At 45.1% G+C, this 26,693-nt stretch overlaps 1 protein-coding gene across 5 annotated transcripts in view; it reads right to left on the bottom strand.

Moving 5' to 3' along the window:
• SRGAP3 (SLIT-ROBO Rho GTPase activating protein 3) overlaps positions 1–26,693 on the bottom strand; it is a 270,693-nt gene that overhangs the window by 135,522 nt on the left and 108,478 nt on the right. For all 5 annotated transcript variants that reach the window (XM_063630456.1, XM_055259348.2, XM_063630458.1 and 2 more), the window contains exon 2: positions 9,233–9,425. In XM_063630456.1, coding sequence (XP_063486526.1) covers positions 9,233–9,425 — 193 coding nt within the window. The remainder of the gene's footprint in view (positions 1–9,232; positions 9,426–26,693) is intronic.

The raw sequence follows: 26,693 nt of genomic DNA, 5'->3' as shown, positions 1-26,693 counted from the left end.
CGTCCTAGTTAATGCTTTGGTAGTTGCTGATTAGAGTCTCTGAGGATTCCAGGGAATTTGGTGTGGGACCTGGGAAAGAGCCAGATGGAAAAATTGGAAAGAGATAAAGGAGCTAGAGCCACTGCAAAATCCACTCTTCAGGCTGAGCCTCCTATGTTAAAATCCCTTCCCCTGATTTAAAAAAAAAAAAAAATTGTGGAGGATAAAGAAGGTAAAGATGAAAGACTCTCACTTTGCAGGAGGAACTGGAATGGGACTTAGAGTGATTCGATGCTGGCTTCAGGATTTTTGCCATTCCTGCACACCACCACACTTAATATCTCCCTGTTGATGTCTTTTTTTAACTTAAATTTATTTACAAAGAACTTCCCTAGTTTCAGCTTTGAAAAAAAACAGGATCGTTTGTTATAAATAGAAGGTAACCAAAAAAGTAAATTCAACAAAAACCAAACAGTATATTCAATCTTGAGGTCTGTTCTCTATTTGCTAAAAAGGAGATTGAAGGACATTAACAACACACTAGTACCAAACTGAGACTTTCTCCTCCAGGCTACCAGAAACCTTGAAAGAGAATTGAAAAGATAATTCAATATTTATGGTTCCTGTGTTATCAAGAATCCCCTTTCATTTTGATCATCCATATTACAGAAGTGACACCCTTAAAATACCCGGCCTTTGTGTGTATACCTCTGTGCATTGGGAACTCACTACCTCTCCAGGCAGCCCTTTCACTGGTGGACAGCTGTGGCTACTGGAACGTCCTTAAGGTTGAATTGAAGTTTGCTTCTCTGAAAATGCTATCCTCAGACACCATTTATCTCCTTCCGCAGCCACACAAAATAAGTCTATTTGTTAAATATATTTAAAGAAAGCATTTGGTAGTATCTTGGTTAATTCAGCCATTCATTGAAAAAACTTTGATAAAGCATCAATTATATATCAGAGAGAGGGAGACTAGAAATGGTCCCTTGCCTTCAGGCAGCTGGCAGACCGAAGTGAGAGAACCAGATATAGGAACTGGATCACTCCTTGATAATCTGATGCAAGCCCCACACAACTCACATGGGAGGTGAGAGGAGCAGCTGACTGTAGACTTGGGATCAACCAACAGCAGGGGCTTCACCAAGAAGGCAAGCCCTAAGCTGGCCTCTGTGTAGGAGTTGACCAGGAGGATAATAGCAAACCCCTGATGCTCATCCAAGGAGGATATGGTTGACATGGATGGGTAATTCTCAAGAAGCTCAAAGCCAGCCCAGAAAGATGAGGGAACAAAGTCAGCAGCTAGATGCAGTTTTGCATTTTGGAGTCAGGTAAACAAACATTGGAATCCTAGCTCTGCCACTTACCTGTGCTAGCTACGTCCCTCTAGGAAAATCACTTAATTTCTCGAAAACTCAGTATCTTCACCTAGAAAAAAAAAGATAGCCCCTTCTTCGTGGACCACATTTCCCATGAAGGTGCAATGAGATGATGCCTATCAGACATCCAGTACAGCACTTGATCCATGGTGATGTGGATGTGTGGGGTGCTTGGAAGAGTAAACAACCTGCAAGCACAGGCACCAAACAATCAGGAAAGATCCGGCTGGCACACGGTGCTGAGAGAACAGCAGGTCTGGAAAGTATGACCCTGGAAAGCCATTACTAGCTTGATACCAACTGCAGTAATAGTAATAGCTGTGAATGGAGACACAAGCCCTACTGGAGGGCTTTCTCCATCTCCACCTCATTCTAAGCAAACATTTTAATTCTGACTCCTTTTCACATTTATATGCTCAATTTATATGCTACAAAAGTGATTCTCTGTTTAGGAATAGCCTGGAAGGCTAAGTCTAAATTATAGCATCTCTTTAGAGAAATGCTACATCTGTGAAAAAAATCCTGTGATGCTTTATCCCCACTAAGAAGTGTTTTCTTGGAAATGAAGTTAGTTGTTCACAGGAATCCTCTCTCCCAACTGCTCTGTGAAGCTGAAAGATGCTCCAAACCTCCTTTGCACAGGATATCTGCATAGAATATTATTCCGTAACTAGCCAAGTGCCTCCCAGCACTTCCCAAATTCTGGCTTTTCCCAAATGTTTAAATCATATTTAAATAGAACTCCCTGCTGCTTTTTTTCACAGCAGTTAAACTAGCAGCAACCAGCACTTAACCCTCTGCATGGAGCATTTTTATCAGGTACAGCTCCTGGAAGGTGAGGGGTATCAAAAACTGAGAAAGCTAGAAGGGGACTCTGTCACCCCAAACACAGGGCACTACTTGCATGGAGTGTCACTACTACAGAGGGTAACCCCAGCATTTGTCTAGAACAGAGATTTTCAAATTAGGTCTCAAGAAGTGCTAGTTTGTGAAATACTAATAAATACCATGGGGAGAGCCAGGTGCGGTGGTTCTGCCTATAATCGCAGTGTTTTGGGTGGCTAAGGCAAGAGGATTGCTTGAGTCCAGAAGTTTAAATCCAGCCTGGACAACACAGCAAGATCCCTGCCTCTACAAAAAAAAAAATAATTTTTTTTTTAAATTTCAGATGTGGTGGCATGTACCTGTAGTCCCAGTTACTTGAGAGGCTGAGGCAGGAGGATCACTTGAGCCCAGGAGTTTGAGACTGCAATGAGCTGTGATTGCACCACTACATTCCAGCTTGGGCGACAGGGCGAGACTCTGTCTCAAAAATAAGTAAATAGGTAAATAAATACATAAATAGGGAGAGGGAATTCTGTGGTCGAATAGCTTTCAGAAAGAAGTCAACAGGCTTAATTATTACAAAAATCAGTCTTTCATATCCTCCTTCTCCTCCTCCTCTTCCTCTCTCTCTCTCCCATTCAAACATCTCCAAGTATTGGTGTTTTAGAGAACATTTTCCTGGAGGAAGAAAAAGTCTTGTTCCCAGGAAATGTCTGTGTCCGTGGAGCCGCCAGATTCATTTGGACAAGACCATCCACCTACCCCGAGAGGCAGGTTTGGGGGCCCCATATGTGCTGCCCGCTACACCAGAGTCCTGCTCAGGAAAGGCTCAGCTCCAGGCCTTCCAAAGGAAAAGCCAAGCTCAGGTTAGGCCTAGCTTGGAAAGGGCAGTGGATTATGGATTTGATGCTGGTGAAGAGGAGGGAAGCCCAGCACAGCCCAAAAGTGAGTTGAAAACCATTTATTACCCAGAAAAACATCAGACTGGCTCTTCAAAGTGAATTGCCAACAGATTCCCCCAGGGGGCTTGTTAAATGCAGATTGCCAGGCCCCACCCCCAGAAGTTCTGATACAGCAGGTCTCAGGAAAGACCCCAGATCTTGCATTTCTAGCAGGTCCCCATGTGATGCCAATGCTGCTGGTCCCATTCCCCAAACAGGGCGACTATGGCACAGTCCACACTCTGTCCTTTCAGCAATATAGGACCCGTGACAGGCACATGAGCAAGTGACACTTCACCCAGATGGCCTCACTGAGCTCCTAAGGCAGCCAGAAGACAAACACGCCCCCTTTCCCTGTCCTCCCTATGCAAATCTAATTACCACCTGACTTTCATTCATTAGTTCATTAATCAAAGACATTCAGTAACAACCAGGTGCCAGCCCTGTGAGAGGTGCTAGGGACTCCGGGTCAAGAGTCACCCTCTCTGCCATCTCGGAGCTTGCAGCCCAGTGGTTGTCCAAAGGAGGACAGACAAGTAAACGGATGATAACAATATAGGGCTGTAGCTCTTGCCTCACCCTCTTCCCCAAGTCCTTCCCATCTCAAGGCAGAAACAGGAGACATCCTTGTTTCCTCTCTTTTCCTCCATTCCTCTCTGAGAGGTTTCCTGGCATCTGATGGCTTCTCTCATCTGCTCTGTTCCCACCCAGGCCATCACTACCCCTTCCTGGAGAGCTATCCCCGCACGCCCATGAGTGGGCTCCTCGGCTCCACCCTCCAACCCAGGTGGTCTTTTAAACATATGAATCACATCATGCAACTCCCTTCTTCCCACTCCCACACTCACCAGTTCCAGCCACTTGGCTTCCGTCCCCTTCCACTGCCACACGCTGCTCCTTCTCATCTCTCAGGCCTCAGCTTAAACCACGCTTCCTCCAGACACCTTCCTGATCATGGTCCTAACTTGGTGTGGGCTGCCAACCCTTTGACACTCCTCCAATAATAGGAGGGCTTTATTTCCCCTTTCCTGAAGCTGAGCTAGGGCAAATAGCATCTGGGTGGGGAGTGACACTATTCCAGCTCCAGGCCTAGCGGTTAAGAGGACTGCAGCTGCCGTCCTGCTCTCTGGAAGCCCCGAGCTACTGTCAGAAGTCTGATGCCCAGCTGAAGCAGGAGGCCCTGACACTACATGGAGAGGGAGACAGCCCAGCAGGGCCCAGCCTACTAGCCATCCCCATGGAGGAACCAGGCATGCGAGTAAAGCTCTCTGGGACCGTCCAGACCAGGCCCTCTGCTAGCTGAATATCACTGAGCCATCAACGCCACATACAGCAGAAAAATCACCCAGCTGAGCCCTATCCAAATCTTTGATCCACTAAATCACAAGGTACATTAACTTTGTGGGCATTGCAGTTATACAGGAGAGATAACCAGAATACTCCATAGTGTATTTATTTCCATCATAGCAATCATTGGATTATAGCTGGTCTTTCTTTTAGCTGCTTTTTAATGTTTTATTCTTCATGGTAAATTTCACCACAGCAGGAACCAAGTCTATCTTGTTCACCACTGTAAACCCAGGGTCTGGCACATGGTAGGTGCTCAATAAATATTGGTGGAATAAGCAAATAAGTACATCAGAATATGATGGGCACACACAGGGAGGCACCAGGTGGGGATCAAGGAAGCTTTTCAACGGAAGTGACATCTCAGTGCTGCAGGCTGATGGCACGCAGGTGCAGGGCTCAAAGGGCACAGCCATGGGATTGGGGCCTCCTCAGCCACACCAACTACCAGGCCTCCCCAAACCATGTTCTTGTCTCTCAGTATCTGGCAGCAGAAATCGCACCTCATTTATCTTTGCGTCTTCAGCACTAAGCACAGTCCAGGAAAATATGAGGTCTTCAATGCACACATTTCAAACAAATGAAGTCCCACATGGCTTCTTGGAGAGAGAAGCCTGAGTTGGAAGTCAAGAACCCTGGGTTTTCATGCTCGACAGCTCATTGCGTCCTTGTTAAAATAAGCAGCTCAGCTTTTCTGTTGCTCAGTTTGCTTGACATAAAACCATTGATTCCCTCTCTACTTCCCTGGGTTGTCATCAGGTTTATAAGAGAGCAAGGATGTCAGAGTGCTTTAAAAGAGGTTTGTTAGAATTGGAATATGTGTTGTAGAAAAGAAATATGATGATATTTTTCTCTAAATGTTAACCTGTCCCAGGGAAACCTTCAGAGCCATCATGTGGGCCTTTCTTTGGATCACGTGTCACATGGAACTCAGCCCAGGTGAGTCTAGCCCTGAACACAGCACAGTGCGTGTTCCTGGGCAGCAGCACATTTTTCAATTGCCCAGGTAGGGAGGGAATGGCTGGGGCCTTAGGGAGACACGGCCCATGGAGCACAAGGAGGAGCAATAGACTTGGAGCCAAGAGACCTGAGTCCCCATCCCGGTTCTGCTCCTAATTTGCTGTAAAATCTTGGGCAAATCAGTTCTATCTCTGAGGCAAATCTCTCAGCCAAAGTGGACTGGATAGACCAAGTCAATCCTCTCCCTTCCTTCCTTCCTGTCTTCTTCCCTCCTTCCTCCCTCCCACCCATGCACACGCACCCCAGCTCTGCCAAGCACCTGACCCACTGCAGTGGGAATAAAATGACAAGTCCTGGGCTCTGCCCTTAAGGCACTGAGGGGCTACTTGGCAAGTAGACGGACATTATTAAACCAAGAATCTTTACGACAGTGAGACAAGGCTTCTCGGAACAGCCCAGATGAAGGGAGCAGACAGCAGCACAGGCCCGGTGTGCTGGGATCCAAGGAATAGGCAGCCCGAGACCAGTCAGTGCCCTGGGGTCAAAGGGTGAGTCCAGCCTGCCCCTAGAGACTCCACTTCCAGAAGTCTGCCATCACATTAGCATCGTGCAGAGGGCCCCCTCCAGCTGCACTGGCCTGGGCCGGCACCCTAATTAGACTTTCATAGTGTGTCAGGCAGCCTGCATGGCCCGGCTGCCAGCTGGGGCTCCCGTTCTGTCTGGTAGCCTCAGTTAATGAACCCATGAGGGGCTGGCCGAGCTCATTATAGGTGATACAAGGGAATAGGTGCCCCCCGCCATATCCGCAATCCCTGCCTTTCTCCTCTTCCTATGTGCACACTGAGAATGGGAAGAGAGCTGATTCCTAATCAAGGGGAAGGAGCGGACAGGAGAGACGCTCCAGCCCTACCACACGGCCCTGTCTGCAGCTAGGGAGAGCCCGAGACTTGGTGGCTTCAGTGGCCGTTCAGCCAGAGTTGTGGGGTTCTGAGCCTATGTCTGCTGTGCCTGTGGTTCCAGGGAGGGTCCAGATGCCATGGCTACTCTTAAGCTGCACCTAGGCCCTTTCTTATCCCAGGCCAAGGAGGCAGAACAAGAGATGAAGGTTCAATTCTGTCTCTTTCCAATTGTGGGTTCACGGACATGTTTGGACAAGCTGCTTTCTCAGAGCTTCACCATCCTTATCTTTAGGATGGGGTAGTAATACCCACCTGGTACCAAAGTAAGTGCTCAGTTCGATACATTATCTTTGTTTTTGTTCTTAAAAGACAAGGGAGAAATGATTCCAAAATGTGCACAGTGGTTGTGAGTGGTGGGACTATGAATGATGTTTTTCTCTTTTCTGTACTTTCTAAATTGTATACAATGAGCATTTTACCTTTGTTGTTTGAAAAAACACAATTTTTCTCCAAAAAATATATCCAAAAAAAAAGAGATTATATGTGTGAAAGGGTCTAGAATGTGCCTGGGTGAATGTTATTAATAGAGGCTTCCTACTGCAGAAAAAGTTTGAATAGAAGAGACTGGGTGGCTGGGCACAGTGGCTCGCGCCTTTAATACCAGCACTTTGGGAGGCCAAGGCAGGCGGATCATGAGGTCAGGAGATGGAGACCATCCTGGCTAACACGGTGAAACCCCGTCTCTACTAAAAATACAAAAAATTAGCTGGGCATGGTGGCGGGCACCTGTAGTCCCAGCTACTTGGGAGGCTGAGGCAGGAGAATTGCTTGAACCCAGGAGGTGGAGCTTGTAGTAAGCTGAGATCGCACCACTGCATTCCAGCCTGGGTGGCAGAGCAAGACTCCATCTCAAAAAAAAAAAAAAGAGAGAGAACATCAGGTAGAAAAAGAAGCACGGTATTTGCAAACGTACAATGCACCAATTTCTTATCCCCAAATGCCAAGAGAAGGCACATAAGTGAGTGTTCAAATGCTATGGCACGGACTCAAGGAGGTGTTTAGGGGAGTTTAAAGGAAGAGAGCTCCCTGGCCAGAGTGGAATGCAAAAAATGTGGACAGGAAGGTGGACGCAACCCAAGTGTCCACCAACAGATGACCAAACAAGCAAAATGTGGTCTGTCTGCACCATATTATTCAGCCTTAAAAAGGAAGAACATTCTGACACATCATACCACAGGGACGAACTTAGAGACATTATGCTAAGTGAAACTAGCCAGTCACAAAGAGACAAATATTGTATAATTGCACTTATATGACATATCTACAGCAGTCAAATTCATAAAGACATAAAGTAGAATGGTGGTTGCCAGCAGCTGGAAGGTGTGGCAGGGAATGGGGAGTTAGTGTTTAATGGGGATAGAATTTCAGTGGAGGAAGATGTAAAAAGCACTGGAGTTGGATGGTGGTGATGGTTGCACAACAACGTGAATGTGCTTAGTGTCACTGAACTGTTCATTTAAAAATGATGAAAATGGTAAATTTTATATTATGTGTGCTTTGTCACCATTAAAATATACATATATACATGGAGAGGCCAGGTATGGTGGCTCACATCTATAATCCCAGCACTTTGGGAGGCTGAAGCAGGTGGATCACTTGATGTCAGGAGTTCAAGACCAGCCTGGCCAACATGATGAAACCCCATCTCTACTAAAAATACAAAGATTAGTTGGGCGTGGTGGTACACGTGGAATCTCAGCTACTCAGGAAGCTGAGGCAGGAGAATCTGTTGAACTCAGGAGGTGGAGATTGCAGTGAGCTGAGATCATGCCACTGCACTCCAACCTAGGTGACAGAGTGAGACTCTGTCTCCAAAAAAAAAATATACATATATATATGTGTGTGTGTGTGTGTATGTGTGTGTATATATATATGTGTGTGTGTGTATGTATATATACACACACCCACAGAGAGAGAGAGAGAGAAACAGGACAGGACCCAGGGGAAGGGAGATCAGAATCAGGTCAGGTGAGATGAAGCAAGTCGCTGATCTCCTGGTGTTGAGGGCCACCAGCTGGAGAGAGGACCCAAGGAGAAGGGAGAGTCCAGGAAGCATGGCTGAAGGAGAGACAGTGCTGGCGGGGGGACCTGCCAAGTGGAGCCCTGCATGGTTGACACAGTCCAAGTGAGATTTGCTGCTTCCTGCCTGCCTGTATTTAATGAGCTGAAGCCAGGGAGTTCTAAGCACAGAAGGTTTTGTAGCTGGAGGATTCAGGGCCTGCCAAGTCAGTGCCCAAGCAGATGGAACCTCCATGATCTCAGAGCTTGGGGTATGAGAAATCAGGACACACGACAGTTTGTGCATCGAAAATAAGTAAATAAGGCAGAGAAAGAGCCGAGGCACTGAGGTCCTCCAGGGGAGCAAGGAAGAGGAATGTTTGAGCATCAATTCCATGGAGAAGAAATTCACTGTGCTAACAAAATTCAGAAGAAGGCTGGCTGACACCCAAATAAAGGACAACTGGATCGGGACAGGATGTCCTGAAGGGAGGTAGGGGTCTCATCAGGGCACAAATAGAGGCTAGCTCAGTGCCAGTGCTTGGTAGGATAATAATAATAACAGCAACAATTGATCGAGCAACTATTGTCTGTGACAAACACTCTTCTTGGGTTGTTCATTTATTCCCTTCAGGAAACTTCTACAGAGGAACTCTTTCTAGCTTCCCTTTACACATGAGGAAGACTGAGGCTTGGAGGTGTAAGTAACCTGCAGACCCAGGGCCCTGAAGGCACGCCCTCTGCCTCCAACGAGGCTGGCTGGCCTTCTTTCTGCTTTGCCACCAACTGTCCGCCCACCCCAGTGCTGCCTCCCATCTCTGCACACCCATATCCAACTTCTTACTTGAACTGGTGCTCCCGGGAGCTGCGGATTTTGGAGGAGAAGCGCTCAGCCAGCTTCTCCAGGCTGCGGGAGTACTCGAGCTCAATCTCAGCTTTCCGGCGGAAAAACTCCTGGAGGTCTTGAAGCAGCTGTAGTCGTGACTCTGATTGCTGCTCCAGACATTTGAACTGCTCCACCAGCTGCGTGCGGATCTCTGCGGGCACACAAGGGTGGGAGCATGAGACTGGTGGTGGGGATGGGAGCACTGGGGCCCGCTCTGCTGCTGGCCTGGGCCCTGCAATTCAGGCAGCTCCCTCCTAACACCACCCAGAGCCTCTCTGAGCCCAGCCAGAGCTCAGACCTTGCTTGGCAGAGCATTGGCACAAAGATTTCTCTCTTGCTCGTTTTTGCCATTGATCTAACCAAATGTTTCCAAAACTTGAATCACTCACTACATGTCACCACCACGATTTCTGCCATATTCACATGCCCCAAGCATTCTTATTTCTTCCACATGATCTAGTAAATTGACTCACCTTTCTTACGGAGATGATCTTGCTTAAAATGCAAAGGTTTCTATCAATACAGTAAAGTGAAACACTAGGACCCCTTGCAGCCTGGGACATAGGAAATAATTCAGTGAAAACAAAAGTATTGTAAAATTCTATCTAGAGACGATTGTTTACCAAAGGCTCTAAGCCTAAGCTGCTGGCTCTTTATCAACCAAAAGAAAACGGCAGTGTGACTTTCTCCATGTGTAGTCAGGACTGAGAGAAGGCTGAGAAGGGCATGTTTTTCCCTCTTGGGTTTCAGTGTTATTTAAGGCCACATCTGTGTCCTGCTTTAAATCACCTTGAATTCCATGTATGAACCTCTCAGATATCACACTTCAGAAAATACTGATTGCTCAAACCAGGTCTATGCAACCAGGGCAACAATTCAAAAGCTGGAAGCTGGAGTTAAAAATCACAGCTGAACGCCAATAACCACATCCATTCTTGTCTTTAAGCCTGTAGGGTTGTCCCCCACACTGGCCCCAGGCATGGATTCTTTCCAGGCCATCCCAAGAGCTGCTCAACAGATCAGCCTCCAAAGCACTCTGCTCACACCAGCAACCTGCTCAAAAATACCCCACAGCTCCCTCTGCCTGAGTATTAAGTCCAACTCCTCAGCATGGAATTCAAGACCATCCACCACGCAGTCCCAAATTTCATTTCTCAGGACTTTACCCCAATGGGCTCTCCAAACCATTCAAGCCAGACCTTGGAATATCGGATCTCACCTGCCTAAATGTGTGCCCCGTCTGAAATGGTGGCCAGCGTCATTTCAGCATCCTTCAGTGAAGTGGACTTCAAACTGGGGCAGAACTACTCTGGGGTACACAAAGACACCCCACAGGGTATGCAAGCTGAGGTAGAAGGGAATCAACCTGAGATCCTCCACATCCATTCCCACTGCCTGACAACGTGCCTCAGTCTAGATGCACAGCCCCTCTCCTTTCCCACCTCCCCTCTTCACAATGGTCCTGTTCTCTCTTTACAGGAAAAAGAGCAACTGCTCACTCATCCAGAATCCACGATACAGTGTCCCAAAATGTCGAGACATCTGGATGCCAAAAGGAAAAATAGACCATTTAAAATGTTCATGTTGGCCAGGCATGGTGGCTCATGCCTTTAATCCCAGCACTTTCGGAGGCCGAGGCAGGTGGATCACGAGGTCAGGAGGTGGAGACCATCCTGGCTAACACAGTGAAACCCCGTCTCTGCTAAAAATACAAAAAATTAGCCAGGCATGGTGGTGGGCGCCGGTAGTCCCAGCTACTCGGGAGGCTGGGGCAGGAGAATCACTTGAACCCAGGAGGCAGAGGTTGCACGCCACTGCATTCCAGCCTGGGTGACAGAGCAAGACCCTGTCTCAAAAACTAACTAACTAAATAAATAAATAAATAATGTAAAATGTTCACATTACACATGTTCTCAGTTATAAGTGGGACCTAAATAATGTGTGCACATGGATGTAGAGTGTGGAATGGTAGAGAACAGAGACTCAGAAGGGTGAGGGGGTGGGAGGGAGGTGGATAATGAGAAATTACTTAATGGGTGTAATGGACATTATTTGTGTCATGGGTACCCAAAAAGCCCTGGCTTCACCACCACACAATCTATGCATGTAACAAAATTACACTTGTACTTCATAAATTTATACATAAATAAATGTACGAAGTTATATTCTCTTCAAATAATAAAAAGTGTTTTTAAAAAGTTGATATTTGGAAATCTTCCTTTAATCAAGGGATCATAAACCCTTGCTACTCAAAGTGTGGTCCATGAGACTCACGCCTGTCATCACAGCACTTTGAGAGGCTGAGGCAGGAGAATCACTTGAGGCCAGGAGCTCAAGACCAGCCTGGGAAACATAGGGAGACCTCGTCTCTACAAAAACTCAAAAAAAAAAAATGTTTTAAATTAGCCAGGTGCGGTGGCATGGGCTTGTGTTCCCAGCTACTCAGGAGGCTGAGGCAGAAGTATTGCTTGAGCCCAGGAGGTCCAGGCTGCAGTGAGCCATGATTGTGCCACTGCACTCCAGCCTATATGACAAAGCAAGACTCTGTCTCAAAAAAATTAAAATGTGGTCCATGGACCAGCGGCATCAGCACTGCCAATGGGCTTGTTAGAAATACAGAAGCCTAGGCAATATAACAAAACCTCATGCCTAGTAAAATTTTTTTGTTTGTTTTGTGTTTTGAGACGGAGTCTCGCTCTGTCACCAGGCTGGAGTGCAGCGGCCCGATCTCCACTCACTGCAACCTCCGCCTCCCGGGTTCAAGCGATCCTCCTGCCTCAGTCTCTAGAGTAGCTGGGAGTACAGGCGTGCACACCACACCCAGTTAGTTTTTTGTATTTTTAGTAGAGACAAGGTTTCACTATGTTGGCCAGGATGGTCTTGATCTCTTGACCTTGTGATCCACCCGCCTTGGCCTCCCAAAGTGCTGGGATTACCGGTGTGAGCCACCGCACCCGGCCTAGTAAAAATTTTAAAAATAATTAGCTGGGCGTGGTGGCACATGCCTCTAGTCCCAGCTACTTGGGAGGCTGAGGTGGGAGGATTGCTTTAGCCCAGGAGTTCAAAGCTTCAGTGAGCCTTGACCATACCATGATGCTTACGGGGAACTCCTGTAATAGAAGAGAAGAGGAGAGGAGAGGAGAGGAGAGGAGAGGAGAGGAGAGGAGAGGAGAGAAAAGAAATGACAAGAACAGGTGAGGAGGGGAGGGGAGGGGAGGGGAGGGAGAAGAAATACAGAATCATCCAAACTCATCAAGATGCATAAATTAAATGTGCTCATTTTTGGGGCATTTCAATTATACCTTAATAAAGCTAAAAAAAAGTTCAGAATAAAGTCTCAGGCCCCAGCCGATACCATCCAAATCAGAATCTGCATTTTATCAAGATCTCCCAGGTGGCCCTTGTACACCTTAAACTTTGATAAGCACTGCCATCAACCATCCCACCCATCTCATTATGAGAAGCATTTCCCATACAAAGTTATGCTTTATGTTTAATGATTTATCAAATGTGTAAAATAATGTTATTTTGATAAATTGTGTATTACTGATCGCTGTAATGATACATAAATCAATATAAAAGGAAGATCCTTAGAGTTCAAAGGAAAAAATTAAAATGTCCATTTCAGCTTACATAAGTAGAGTTTTAAAAAAGATGATAATCTTAAAACTTTCAAGCATAAAATATGTTAAGATTAAATTTTATGAAGCAAGTGAAAGGGAATTAGGAGTTCAAGAAGGTAAAGAAAGAAGCAGTATAAAACATTTGACTTGTTCAGGTAACTCTGATGGATGATTGTAGAAACCAATGTATTATGGTATTTATCCTATGACCAGGCAATTTCACTCATGGATACATACACAAAAGAAATCAGTACTTATGATCACCAAAAAATATATACAAGAATACTTATAGTATCTTTATAGCCAAATATTAGAAATAACCCAAAATGTCTAGTAAGAATAGAATGGATTTTTTGAATGTGAGATGTTCATTGAGTGGAATAATATACAATAATGAAAAAGGAATGCTACTGCTCCCCACAGCAACATGTTTGAAATCCACAGACCTTGTGTTTATTGAAAGAAGCCAGAACAAATGAGGTTGCGCAAAACTAGTTTATGGTGATAGAGGTCGGAAAAGTGGTCACGTTTGACGGGTATTGACGGAGAGAGGGAACAAGCATGCCTTCTGAATACTGGAGATGTTGTACACCTTGGTGTGGGTGGTAGGGACACTGACAAAAATTAATTGAGCTGCTCACTTAAGATCTGTGCATTCTACTACATGAAAGTGAGGCTTCAATAAAAAGACAAAATTAAAAATTGCTATGTTAGATTCTATTTGATACATTTTTTAAAATTTTTTGTAGAGACAGGGGTCTCTGTGTTATCCAGGCTGGTCTTCAACTCTTGGGCTCAAGCAATCCTCCTGCCTTGGCCTTCTAAGTAGCTGAGACTAAAGAGGTAAGCCACCCCGCCCATCCCTCCCCACAACATTTTGATACAGTTTTAAGAGAGTGGCATGGTATAATGTTACTCTAAAATGTGAACATTTAAAACATGGCCAAAATTATATCCTTTGTAACTAATCAAACTTAGGATAAAATATTTTATTTTATTTAGCACAAATTAAAGAATGAGATATTTTAGATGCCAACTTAAAATGTGTGAAGCAGAAGAGATATTTTTCTTCCCAAAGTTCATGTAGAGGGTAGGTAAGCAAAAAAAAAAAAGTTGAAAACCACTGCTTCAGAGCCCACATAAAGCACTGCTCCTCCCAGGAAGGCCTGGGCTGCCAGCCTGGTGACCCTCTTTTGAACTCCCGTGGCACGTACAGTAAATCTCAGATTGCCTAGTGCTGTTTGGGTTTTTTTGTTTGTTAGTTTTCATTCTTTCATGTATGCATGCCATCTCCGCCTTATCTCCTCAAATGAAATTTAAGCTCTGAGGGTAGATTCTCCCAGCACATAATAGGTCATCAGGATATCAATATCCGTATATGAAATTACTATCCCTGTCGCCCAGGCTGGAGTGCAGTGGCGCCATCTCAACTCACTGCAACCTCCATCTCCCAGGTTCAAGGGATTCTCCTTCTTCAGCCTCCCAAGTAGCTGGGATTACAGGCACCGGCCACCACACCTGACTAATTTTTGTATTTTTAGTAGAGACAGGGTTTTACCATGTTAGCCAGGATGGTGTCGAACTCCCAACCTCAGGTGATCTGCCCACCTCGGTCTCCCAAAGTGCTGGGATTACAACCATGAGCCACCACGCCCAGCCTACTATTTCCCTTTAGCAAGCGCTTTTTACCAAGTACATTAAGTGTTGTGATTATGGAAGCCTCAGCTAACACACACACACACACACACACACACACACAAACAAACATGGCACACACATTCACACCACACATACATACAAAACACACAACACATACCACACACACCACCACTCACCCCACACACATACATACATTCAGCGTGGATGTATAATAATGAAGAAACCAAGGCTTTATGTAAACCAAGATCAGGGACTCATCCAAGCTCACACGTCATTCTCTGAACTCTAACAAAGTACACAGGTCCCCTCTTAGATGGTCTACCTGTTGAACTGAACTGTATTGAGGTGCCCTCACTCCCACAAGACCAAACCTTGTCATATCAACACACAGTCATAAAAATATAACTATGCAGTGAGTGCTACTAGTGTTTCTCCACTTTTTCCCCATAGACAAGGAAGTGGCAGCTCAGGAAGAAGTCGCTAGCCTGTGCTCCTAACAGCTGGTTCAGAGCAGAGCCAGCAATCAAACCCAGGTCCCTCAGAAGCTTACCATAATGCCCTTGACATGATGCTAGACTGAGACCCCTATAGGAACTTCTTGGTCTGCATTCCATGAATTATCCTTGTTTTCCATATTAAAACAAAACAAACACAAAAGACACTTTTAATCCCTCTGTATTCAACCTCTTGCATTCTTTTTGTAACAAGATGGTGATCTAAAAAGATATTATTTATTAGAAAAGCTGCAGCCACAGCCTTCGTCATTACAGAGCATTATCAGGAGACGACATTCTCATATTTTAGAGGAAAAGCTCATAAATCACATCGTGATGACAACAGACGATTTGGAAGGAGCAGAGCAACCTCCCCCAGTTCACACAACCAGCTGGAGCCTCCCAGGCTGGGCTGTGCATGGAACCCTCCAGCAGTTTGCCGGGCTCAGAATCAAGTCCTTCTTGCAGGAAATGGCCCTGGCAGAGCATCCTCCGCCTGCCCTGATCTGGAACCCTGAGGGCATTTGATTACCCATCTCGTTATTTCCAGTTGCCATCCAAGTTGCTGCTAGGAGCCTACAAGCTGGCACAGATTTGGGTTTTCTCCTTGAAGATTTCAAAGAAAGGAAAATAAAATAAAATAAAACAGAATTGTTCCCAAGGCACAGACTTCATTCAGCAGACATTTCCCCCCCGGGGGACAATTCCAGCCATAACACAGCGCTGAGTGGGAGAAAAATTAAAAGGGGGATGTGGCAAGGAGGGAAAGGGGTTGGAAAGTGGGACAGGCTTTGAACTTAACACCTGAAAGCTGAAGATGACCTCACTGCGCGGTGCAGTCTCTTGGTTTTATAGACAGGGGCATGAGGCCCAGAGAAGGAGAAGATCTAATTCTTTTTTTTTTTTTTTTTTTTTGAGACGGAGTCTCACTCTGTCACCCAGGCTGGAGTGCAGTGGTGCAATCTCAGCCCACTGCAACCTCTGCCTTCCCAGTTCAAGTGATTCTCCCACCTCAGCCTCCCAAGTAGCTGGGGACTACAGGTGCACACCACCACGCCCAGCTAATGTTTTGGTATTTTTAGTAGAAACGGGGTTTCACCATGTTGGCCAGGATGGTCTTGAACACCTGACCTCAAGTAATCCACCCACCTCAGCCTCCCAAAGTGCTGGGATTACAGGCATAAGCCACTGCACCCGGCCATAAGAACTAATTCTTCAATCCAGGTCTCCTAAAGCACCAATCTCCCTGTGTCACCCTCCTGATAAAATTCTCCATGGTTCCCCATTGCTTATACGATCAAAGCCAAACTCCTCTAACGTTCAAAGTCCAAGAATGCACAGCCTGCCTACCCATCCCCATAACACTCCTGCTCACTCTCCAAGCAACAGTCTCACTAAAGATCACTTTGCATGCACCCAGGCTGCCACCTATGGCAAACAGCCTGTGTGACCCACCGTACGGAGAGCAAGATTCCTCATACTCCCCATTGCCCCTCACGACCACAACCTCACCAGCAATAGTAGGAAGATTCTTCAGGTCAAAGTCTTTTTTTTTAATTAATGGGCTATTTTTAGAGCCGTTTTAGGTTTACCAAAAAATTGACCAGAAAGTACAGAAAGTTCCCATATATTCCCTCTCCCCTGCACAGTTTCTCCGATTATTAACATCTTGCATTCCATAGTGCATTTATTACCATTGAAGAGCCAATACTGATACACCAAAGTCCGTCACTTACATTACGGCTCACCCTTTGTGTTGTAAATTCTCTGGGTTTTGACAAACATCTAATGTCATGTGTCCACCATTACAGTATCATACAGAATCGTTTTGCCACCCTAAAAATCCTCGTGCTCCACCTATTTCTCCCCTTATTCTTCCCCCTCACTTACCCCAACCCTTGGCAAACCCTGATCTTTTTACTGTCCCTATTGTTTTGCCTTTCCCAGCATGTTATACAGCTGGAATCATAAAGTGGCTTCTTTCACCTAGCAATATGCATGTAGGGTTCTTCCATGTCTTTTTGTGGCTTTGTAGCTCCTTTTTATCACCAAATAATATTCTGTGCTATGGAATAATGTTAACAGATTGTTTATTCATTCCCCTATTGAAAGACACGTTGGTTGCTAATTATGAATAAAGCTGTTATGAACATCTGTATGCAGGTTTTTGTGTGGACATGTTTTCAACTCATTTGGGTAAATACCCTTTTTGAAATCAATAGACTTTATTTTTATAGCAGTTTTAGGCCTACTAAAAAAAGGAATTACATTTTTAAATAGGAAACATAGAGATTTTTCAATATTACATACAAAACTGAAAAGGTAGAAAGGGTATATAAAGTTTTACTCCCACCTCTGTCTATCAACCACCTAGTTCCCCTCTCGCAAAACAACCAAACTACCATGATCGTGTGCATCATTCCAGAAATAATGGCATATATATAAAACATATTATATATGTTATATATATCATATTATTTATATTATATGATATATTATATAGCTAATTATTTATATTATATGATATATATATCTATATATGAGAGAATATCTATATATAGAATTTACATATATAGAATGTTAAATATATTTTTCCTCTGTTTTTATACATGTTAGAGCATATCATTCACAGTGCTCTGTACCTTATCTTTTTCTTTTAATAATACATCCTGGAGGCCAGGCACAGTGGCTCACGCCTGTAATTCCAACACTTTGGGAGGCCGAAGCAGGCGGATCACTTGAGGTCAGGAGTTTGAGACCAGCCTGGCCAACATAGCAATACCCTGTCTCTACTAAAAATACAAAAACTTATCTGGGCATGGTGGCACACACCTGTAATCCCAGCTAATTCTTAGGCTGAATCGGGAGAATTGCTTGAATCTGGGAGGTAGAGGTTGCAGTGAGCTGAGATTGTGCCACTACACTCCAGCCTGGGCAACAGAGCAAGACTCTATCTAAAAAAAAAATAATAGTAATACATCATGGAGATCAGTCCAAATCATTATATAAAGAACTTCCTCATTTCTTTTACAGCACGCTAGAATTCCACTGTAAATTTTTTTTAGCCAGTCTCTTTGGCTGAATATTTAGGTTGTTTATAATCTTTTACTATCATCAACAATGCTGGAATGAATAATCATACACAGGCTTCATTCTGCACATGTGCAGGAATATCATCTATATAAGAAGTTCTTAAAGCAAAATCACATAAGGATATCAAGATTGCTAAACTGCCCTCTCATGAAATTTTACCAGTTTATACTACGATAAAAACTTTAGGACAAAGTAGGAACTATTTACAAGCAGACATGCTGGGATTTGCTCCAAAATAGCCTTAGGTTTGGAGATGGAGAGTGGTAGGGTTTTAAGTAAAATAAGACTGGCCTTGAGTTAATCTAATAAGTTTAGTTTAGTGCTAGATATCAGGAAGGGGCTTATTATACTATTCTCTCTTCTTTTGGAATGTTTGAAATTTTTTATCATCAAAAAGAGAGAAAAAGCAGATGAAGCCAATGCAAATCCTGCACCTCTGGTTAACAGGTCTGACCTGTTAGGAATGCCAGCAACTTGCCCTTGGAGGCCTCTGCCCCTTGCCTGCAGATGGCTTTCCTGGGTTAGTAAGAGGGGCCAAAGTATGACAGCAAAGAGCAATTTTAAATGTAGCTTCCCAGACCCCACCCAATTCTAATCTTTGGACCCTGTCCTGAAAACACAGTAACTGTTCTGGCACCTCCTGGGATGGAGAGGCACCACCTACAGTCTGCATACAGCCTGAAAACCAAGATCAAGGGAGCACTTGCCCCCTCTGCTCCACAGGGGCAGCTGGTACCTTCCCAGTGTAAATTTTTAGGAGCCGATAAAGATGAACCACCTGGTATGTTACAGCCAACAACATCTCATCACATCTATGCACAATCACATCTGATTATCATGACATCCTATGAGGTTGGTAGTATTGCCACTCCTATTCTATGGATGAAGCAATTGAGATTCAGGGAGGGGAAATGGCTTGCCCAAGACCACCAAGAAAGTGGCAAAGCCAGGGCTAAAACCGAGAGTAAAGGGCAGACAGGAACTAACATCACTCAATGCCCAGGTCAGGGTACTTTCTCTGGCAGTCCTGCTGCCTCCTCTTTCAAGGATCATGTCCTGTTCTACGTCCTGTCTCCACTCTCAATGGTCATCTTTGTGCCATCCACACAGAGCACCAGCCTGGCTGTCATTATATGCATCCCAGTGCATCCTGACCCTGACCTCAGGCCCTCCTCTGAGGAGAGAAATCTCAGCTTCATAGCACAATGTAGCAGGCTCTGGGTTCACCTGCCTGGTGGTTCAAATCCTGGCCCTGCCACATGCTCAGGTGGGCAACCTGAGACTCGGTTTCCTCTGTCAAATGGGGATGATAATAATCTCTACCTCATATTGTTGTGAGAATGATATGTGTTAATGCAAAGGAAGTTTCTGGCATAGTGCTTTCCATATATTAGCACTGTATTGTCCAACACAGTAGCCACTAGCCACATGTGGCTATTTGCATTTAGTTAAAATAAAAAACTCATTCCTCTGTTGCACTTGCCACATTTCAAGTGTTAAACCATCCTGGACAGTGCAGAATATTTCCATCATTGCAGAAACTTCCATTGGACAGCACTGCGTCAGAGGCTTTATAAAGTTAAGCTATGATTATCATTTATTATAACTTCTTTCTGTGGCCATTTCTCATCTCCTTAAATGGAAAGTATGGTCCTGAAAGGCAAGGATGGCACCATGTTTTATTACTCCGAATTTGTGCACGACCTCTCCAACAAGAGCAGTGTAATGGAGTCTTCCAAACCCTCCCCTCAAGAAAACATGATGATGGAGACTCACTCTCCTTGCTCCCAGCCCAAAACCCAGCATCCTGGTGGGGTGCCTTGCCCTCCAACTCCAGCCCTAGCAGAGATGATGTGGCCCGGTGGATAGACCCAGCAGAGCCTGGACTCTGGAGCCACTCTCACAGGGTTGATTTTTGTCTCTGCCGGATCCGCATTGTGAAGCCTTGGGCAGTCAACTCAGTATCTTCTCTGAGCTGTCTTCGGATTTGTAAAAGGCAAGTAACTATTCTTATCTTGCAGGGTTGTTGCCAGGATCAGACTGGAAATAATGCACATGGTGTGCCAGGCACCTGGTGGACCCTCGGCAAACAGCATCTATACACAGGTGGCATGGCGCAGCGGAAGGGCATGCGCTCACAAGCTCACAAGCTCTGAGGTCAGCCAGCCTAGGCTCCAAATCTGGTTTTCTCCACTTTGGGGAAGTGGCTTCAGCCTGGTCTCTGTTTTCTCATCTGTAAAATAGGGAATAATACCTTCCCCCCCGGGATTGTTAAAAGGGTGACGGGTGGTATGTGCGTGGTGCCTGGGGCACTGCAGGGACGCAAGAAATGAGCCATGGGGGCTGCTGTAGTCATGGACCGTGAGCACCGGGCACGCTGGGCACCAAGCTAAGTGTTTCCCAGGCGCCAACTCACGCCCCGCGTCCACAGTCCCACAAGGAGGGCTGTGTCACCAGCCACCTTCTTGCAGCCTCTCTGTGCTGGTTCCCCTTCCCCGCCAGCCCTCCCCGCAGGCCTGGCCCGCGTTTCGCTCCCTCTCTATGCCCTGCACAAAAGACTCGTGCGCGGCCCGGGCACGGGCTCCCCATTGCCGCCCTTCTCCTTGCCTCCTGTACACGGAGAGGCGGCTTCCGGGACGGCCCTGAGGGCCCCCGGGATCCGTGTGCCCAGCGCCGGGGGTGGGGGCAGCAGATGCGGGGCCGGAGTCAGCCGGCCGCGCGCCGTTGCCGCGGCAACCGTCGCTGGGACCCCGAGCGCCCCGCCCCGCCCCGCCCCGCCCCGCGCGCCACGTGCAGCCGCCCGGTGGCTGAGAGCGGGCTCCTAAGCCATCTCTTCGGATTCCTTCTTCGCAGACGCGAGCAAGCTCCTGGCACCCTGTATTCTCTCCCTCTCCCCTTCCTGTATTCGGCCAACGACCGACATCAGGCCATTCTTTATTAACCTTTATCAAGCCAGGCCGGTCAGCGGCCATCCTCAATTATTAAATAATACCACGTTAGAGGAGGCAGTGGGTGTCACGCCCTTGTACAGATGAGGAAATTGAGGCCCAAGAGAAGGGAAAGGGGCTGCCTGAATCACAGGATTGGAACCTGGGCCTGCCTGACGCCAGAGTCCACCGGAGACTCTGCCAGGCGCTTCCTGGGTCTATCCCTGATCCCCACGGTTCCTGCGGAGTCTGCCTCTGATCAACAGGCCTTTTGGGTGCTGCAGTGCCAAGAGCTGGATCTGGGATCAGACTTGGCTGAGTTCAGAGCCTGACCTTGACGCTGGCTAGCTGTGTGACCTTCAGCAAGTCAGTTAACCTCTCTGGGCCTTGGTTTTCCCATCTGCAGGATGGAGGAAGTAAGAGCAGACATTTTGGAGCTGTGTGCTTCCCCGAATTGTCTCCTTGAACCTATGCTACAGCGTTAGGAGGAAGTTACTACTATTATCCCGTTTTGCAGAGGAGGAGACTGAGCCACAGAGAGGTGAAATGACATGCCTAATTTCATGTAAATATTAAGAAATCTTTTGGCCCCAAATCTTATACCACGTTGCCAGAGAGATGAGTGCCTGCCATATGTACTATACCAAGTGAGCCAGGTTTTTACGCTGTCTTTCGCCACCTCACGATTATTCAGGGTAGTAAAGGCCAGGCTTAGAACAGAGAATCAAAGCATATCAACTCCGAAGGCTTCCCTGAAGCAAATTTTATCTGCTTGCAGCTTTCTAGGGGATAGGGCAACACATATGCTGGGAAGGCAGTGCTGGGTGAAATGACTGGCATCTCCCACACTGATTCTCACCACCACCAGCTCCTCCAACACGGAAGCACAGTATATTGGCTAGTATTTTGAAAAAAATAAGAGTTATTTAATAATGATGATGCTATCAACCAGGAAAATTTTCTTCTATGTAAGAGGAAATGATAACGTCCCCAACACACTAGGGAATTAGCATTGGATATACATGCATGGCTGAAGAAATTAAAGAAAGGAGTCCCACTTCCCACAGTGGTCTGAAAGCAGAAATCCAGCTCTGCAGCCCCCTAACCACCCCTACCCAGAGTGCTAAACCGGTGCCCCTGAATAGGAAGGAGGCAGCAGAAAGCAGAATGGGAGGGAGAGAGGGTTTCCCCATAGCATCTGTGCTTTGTCTAAATAATAGCCATTCCTTCCCATGAAGAAGTCAGACAGAAGCTGCCTCCACACCTTCCAGATGTTCAGTGAAATGCAAAGAACAGCCAGAGGGAGGCCACGCCTCCTCATACCAGAGGCTCTGAGTTAAAGCTGGCTGGGTGTGATCAATTTCAACACGAGATTAATATTCACGGTTTTGCTGCCCAATGGTCCCTGAAGGATCAGATCCATTTAAATGAGAAAAGATCAGGATTCATTAATACCGAATTTCCAGCTGTGTCCTCTGACTGATGATGTTTCTCTTTATGTTTTTAATCATACTTTCCTCCCAGAGCTAAAATAGAAGTCAGAGAACTGGGGGCCTGCTGGAAACATCTAAATCTTTCCCAAACTTCACAGCCATCTTTACAATGTGCCCCTTCTAAAAACTACCTGCTGTATATTTGTCTAATATATTTCTTTAAATCATCTTACTTTTTACCTGGGATGCTTTATGGTACCACCATAAATGGAACCCCCCCTACAAAAAATGTGCCACTAATGGAATGTAACTATAAAAATAAACACAATGAACACAAAATAATGTTATTGAATTCTACCTAGACTTGTAGTCTGAGACCTGAGTTTTTAATATAAAAGGAGTTTAGCAAGTATTCCAGCAAGGGTTGAAGACATGCTAGCACCTAAGAGCAACTTTCTCATTGAGGTAATCAAAAAGGTTGAAGGCAAGAAGGGTTGAAGGAGGACTAAAAAGAAAATAACTATCTGTTGTCATGAGTTATGTTACTTAGTTCTGTCTCTGCGGACCACCTACAATCATCCTTATATATACAGATTGAACATCCCTGATCCAAAAATCTGAAATCCAAAATCCAAACTTTTTGAGCACTCACATGATGCCACAAGTGGAAAATCCCACACTTGACCTCATAGGACAGGTCACAGTCAAAACTTAGATACACAACACATAGTTTATTTAAAAGATTGTATGAAATTACCTTCAGGCTATGTGTAAAAGGTGTATATGAAACAAATGAATTTCATGTTTAGATTTGGGACCCATCTTCAAGATCTCTTATTATGAATAGGCAAATATTACAAAATCCAAAAACTTCAAAATTTGAAACACTTCTGGTCCCAAGCATTTCAGATAAGGAATACTCAACCTGTACACTCCAAAATTTGAAACACTCCTGGTCCCAAGCATTTCAGATAAGGAATACTCAACCTGTACCATAAGTAGTGCTCATGCTTCAACTTCAAGAAACAGTGATTGGCCCAACCTCTTAATTCACAAGAGGAGAAACTGAGGAACAGAGAGCCACACCCCAAAGCTGTACCAGCACCTGTGTCTCCCAGCTGCTTGGCCAGTGCTCAAAGCTTTTGTCCATAGTTCTTCATTTGCAAATCCTTTCTGCCCTGTTGTTACAAAAGGCAGCTAGCACAGCACCAGTGCCTGCCACCAAGTTGGTTCCTCACAAATCTTTTTAAATGAATAAATGAAATGTTGTATGTGGTGGGCTGAATAATGACCCCCAAAAGATATCCAGCTCCTAATCCCTGGAACCTGTGAATGTTACCTTCAATGGCAAAAAAGGACCTTGCAGATGTGATTAAAATTAAGGATCATGAGGAGATTATCCTGGATCATCCGGGTGGACCCTAATGCAATTACAAGTGTCCTTACAGGACAGAGACAGAAAACAAAGGAGATTTGTCACAGAAGAGGAGGAGGCAGTGTGACCATGGAGGCAGAGATTGCAGCGATGCAACCACAAGCCAAGGAATGCTGGTAGCCACCAGAAACTGAAAGAGACAAGGGACAGGTTCTCCCCTAGAGCCGCTGAAGGGAGTGTGGCTCTGGCCACACCTTGATTTTGTACTGGCGAAGCTGATTGCAGACTCCTTCTTCCAGAACTGTGAGAGAATAAATGTGTGTTGTTTTAAGTCAGCAAGTGTGTGGCAATTTGCTACAGCAGCCATCGGAAACTAATATAATGTACATTGCGCCATTCTGAAAGCTCTGAAGAATTACACAGTACAGTCTAAAGCTCTGAAGAATATAGAGTATAGTCTAAAAGGGGAATGGTATTGAACATAAGATGACCAGAAGAAGGACAATGTGTTGTAGAGGAGTCAGCTGAGGCCTCATGAAGCAAGACTTGCATGATCTAGACCAGCAGAGAGAAGGAGAGGGGCATTCTATCATACACCACCACCACAAGCATTTAATGATCACCTACTATGTGTTAGAGGGCAGCAGGAGCTGATAGAAATACATATGCAACAGCATACTTGCCTTCAAGGAAATCCCAATGTAGCGCAATGGTACGGCATGCTTCAGTGAAAAAATAATTAGCAGTATGAAATGGAATAATTCTCCTTCTAGGCTCAGAGGCACACACACATATACACAAATGTATGTGCAGGGAGACTTATCACAGCATTGTCTATAGAAGTGAAAACTTGGATACAGCATAACTATGGCGCAGCAGAGGAGTGGTTAAATAATTTTGGCACATTCACGCAATAAACTCCTATCTGGTGTAAGATTCATGTTGCATACAAATAGCCTTGGAAAATGCCCATAATATATTGTTAAATGACAAAAGTAGGTTACAAAAATAGGATGTAGGGTTTACTCCTCCTAAAATGTAATTATAACTACCTATACACAGAGAAAAGATAGAAGAATATACATCAAAATGTTAATCATGGTTATTTTGAGGTGGTAGGATTATAGATAAATTAATTTCATCAGTAAATATCCACTGAACACCTATGTGCTAAGCCAAGGCTTAGCAGACTTTTTCCATAAGGGGCCACGTAGTAAATATTTTAGCATTTGCAGGCCATATCATCTCTATTACAACTCAACCCTATTGTTATCCAACAAGAATAGTCATAGAATACATATAGAGATGAATGCACACAACTGTTCCAATAAAACTTTATTTACAAAAACAGGAATGGGCTATGTTGGCCTGTGGACCATAGGTTGCCAATTCCTCTACTAGGTAATCACTGTGTTTTTCTATATTTTCCAAATACTCTACATAATAGGCATTACTCCTCTAATAAGGGGAGAGGCAGTAAATTTTTAAAAAACACTCAATATCTATTGGCCCTGGGAAAGTAATTATTGGATCATACTACAGTGAGATGTCCTCTAGTTGTGGCAATCCCATTTCTCCCCAGGGGTTAGGCAGGCATAGGAAGGTTGCAAAAATGTGATTAGAGACCCAGTGTAAAACAATATGAAGCACATAAGATCTGACAAAATATATCCAGATTCATTTTTTCATGTTAATACTAAACAATAACCATATCACCTCCAGCTTATGACTCTGGAAACCTTCCCAGCAAATCTCACTTTAGTTACTGCTGGCCCTGCTGGATTCAAACCCAGAGCAGGCCAGCCCCTACTCTGCCACAGCTGTCTCCACTTTGACCCCATTAACTCACACTGAAATGACCAGCCAGCAACAGAGCCGCTAATCTTCATTGAGAGGGCGCCTCTGGCCATGTGTGCATTCACCTGACATTAATAGGATGCAGGATGAATTCCCTTGACCTTCTGATGAGAATGCCACATAGAAGAATATCTAAGGCCACCATGCCATCCAAATACTTTATGCACATTGCAGCTACTGCTTACTAAGGCTTGCCATGGGATAGAAAGCCACTACATCAAGCTGAGTGATTTATGTTTCTGAAAACCACGTAAGTTATTACCCATGACCTCATCCTGGCAACTTTGCAAATTCTTGCCAATTGATTTTTGGAAAAGAGAGAAAGAAACAAGAAGGATCTGACTTCAGGTGTGTGTGTGTGTGTGTGTGTGTGTGTGTGTGTGTGGAGGGGTGTATGTGTGTGTGTGTGTGTGTGTTCTTTTCTTTTTAATCTTGTAAGACTCTGCAAAGATTTTCAAAGCAAATTTCAATCCATTCCACAACAGGGACTGAGATTAGATTTTCCAGGAGGTCAGCGAGCAGGGTCTGGTTGTTTGAATGAGTTTCATTTTTATGGTGCACATCAAGCAACCCCTTTCGGTCATCACTATCAATTCCTGTTGTCAGTTGGTCAAGTTTCCAAATAAACTCTTCAGGAGACCCTCTCTGCCTTTGAGGATAGATGGAGGCTGGCAAGACATAAGAAAAGGGCTCCAGCAAAGTACCTTCTCAAATGCTGAGTCCAGCAAACTTTTAGGAAAAGCCTCAGAAAAAAATACAAAATCATTATCATTGCCTAATGGCTTAATAATGGATTGCAATCTGAAAGCAGATAATGTTGGAATATGCACATACCCTCGATCCAGTAAGGCTATTTCATACTCAAATTCCAACTTGAAAAAACGAGTTCTGGGTTAGTTCCAGCCCTGCCTCAAGGCATTAACCTCATCTGTTTCCTCATTCGTAAACTGGGATTAAT

Source organism: Symphalangus syndactylus, chromosome 21 (genome assembly GCF_028878055.3).
Source record: "Symphalangus syndactylus isolate Jambi chromosome 21, NHGRI_mSymSyn1-v2.1_pri, whole genome shotgun sequence".
NCBI lineage: Eukaryota > Metazoa > Chordata > Mammalia > Primates > Hylobatidae > Symphalangus > Symphalangus syndactylus.
Note: the sequence above shows the minus strand (reverse complement) of the source record. Positions and strands in the feature narration are given on the sequence as shown.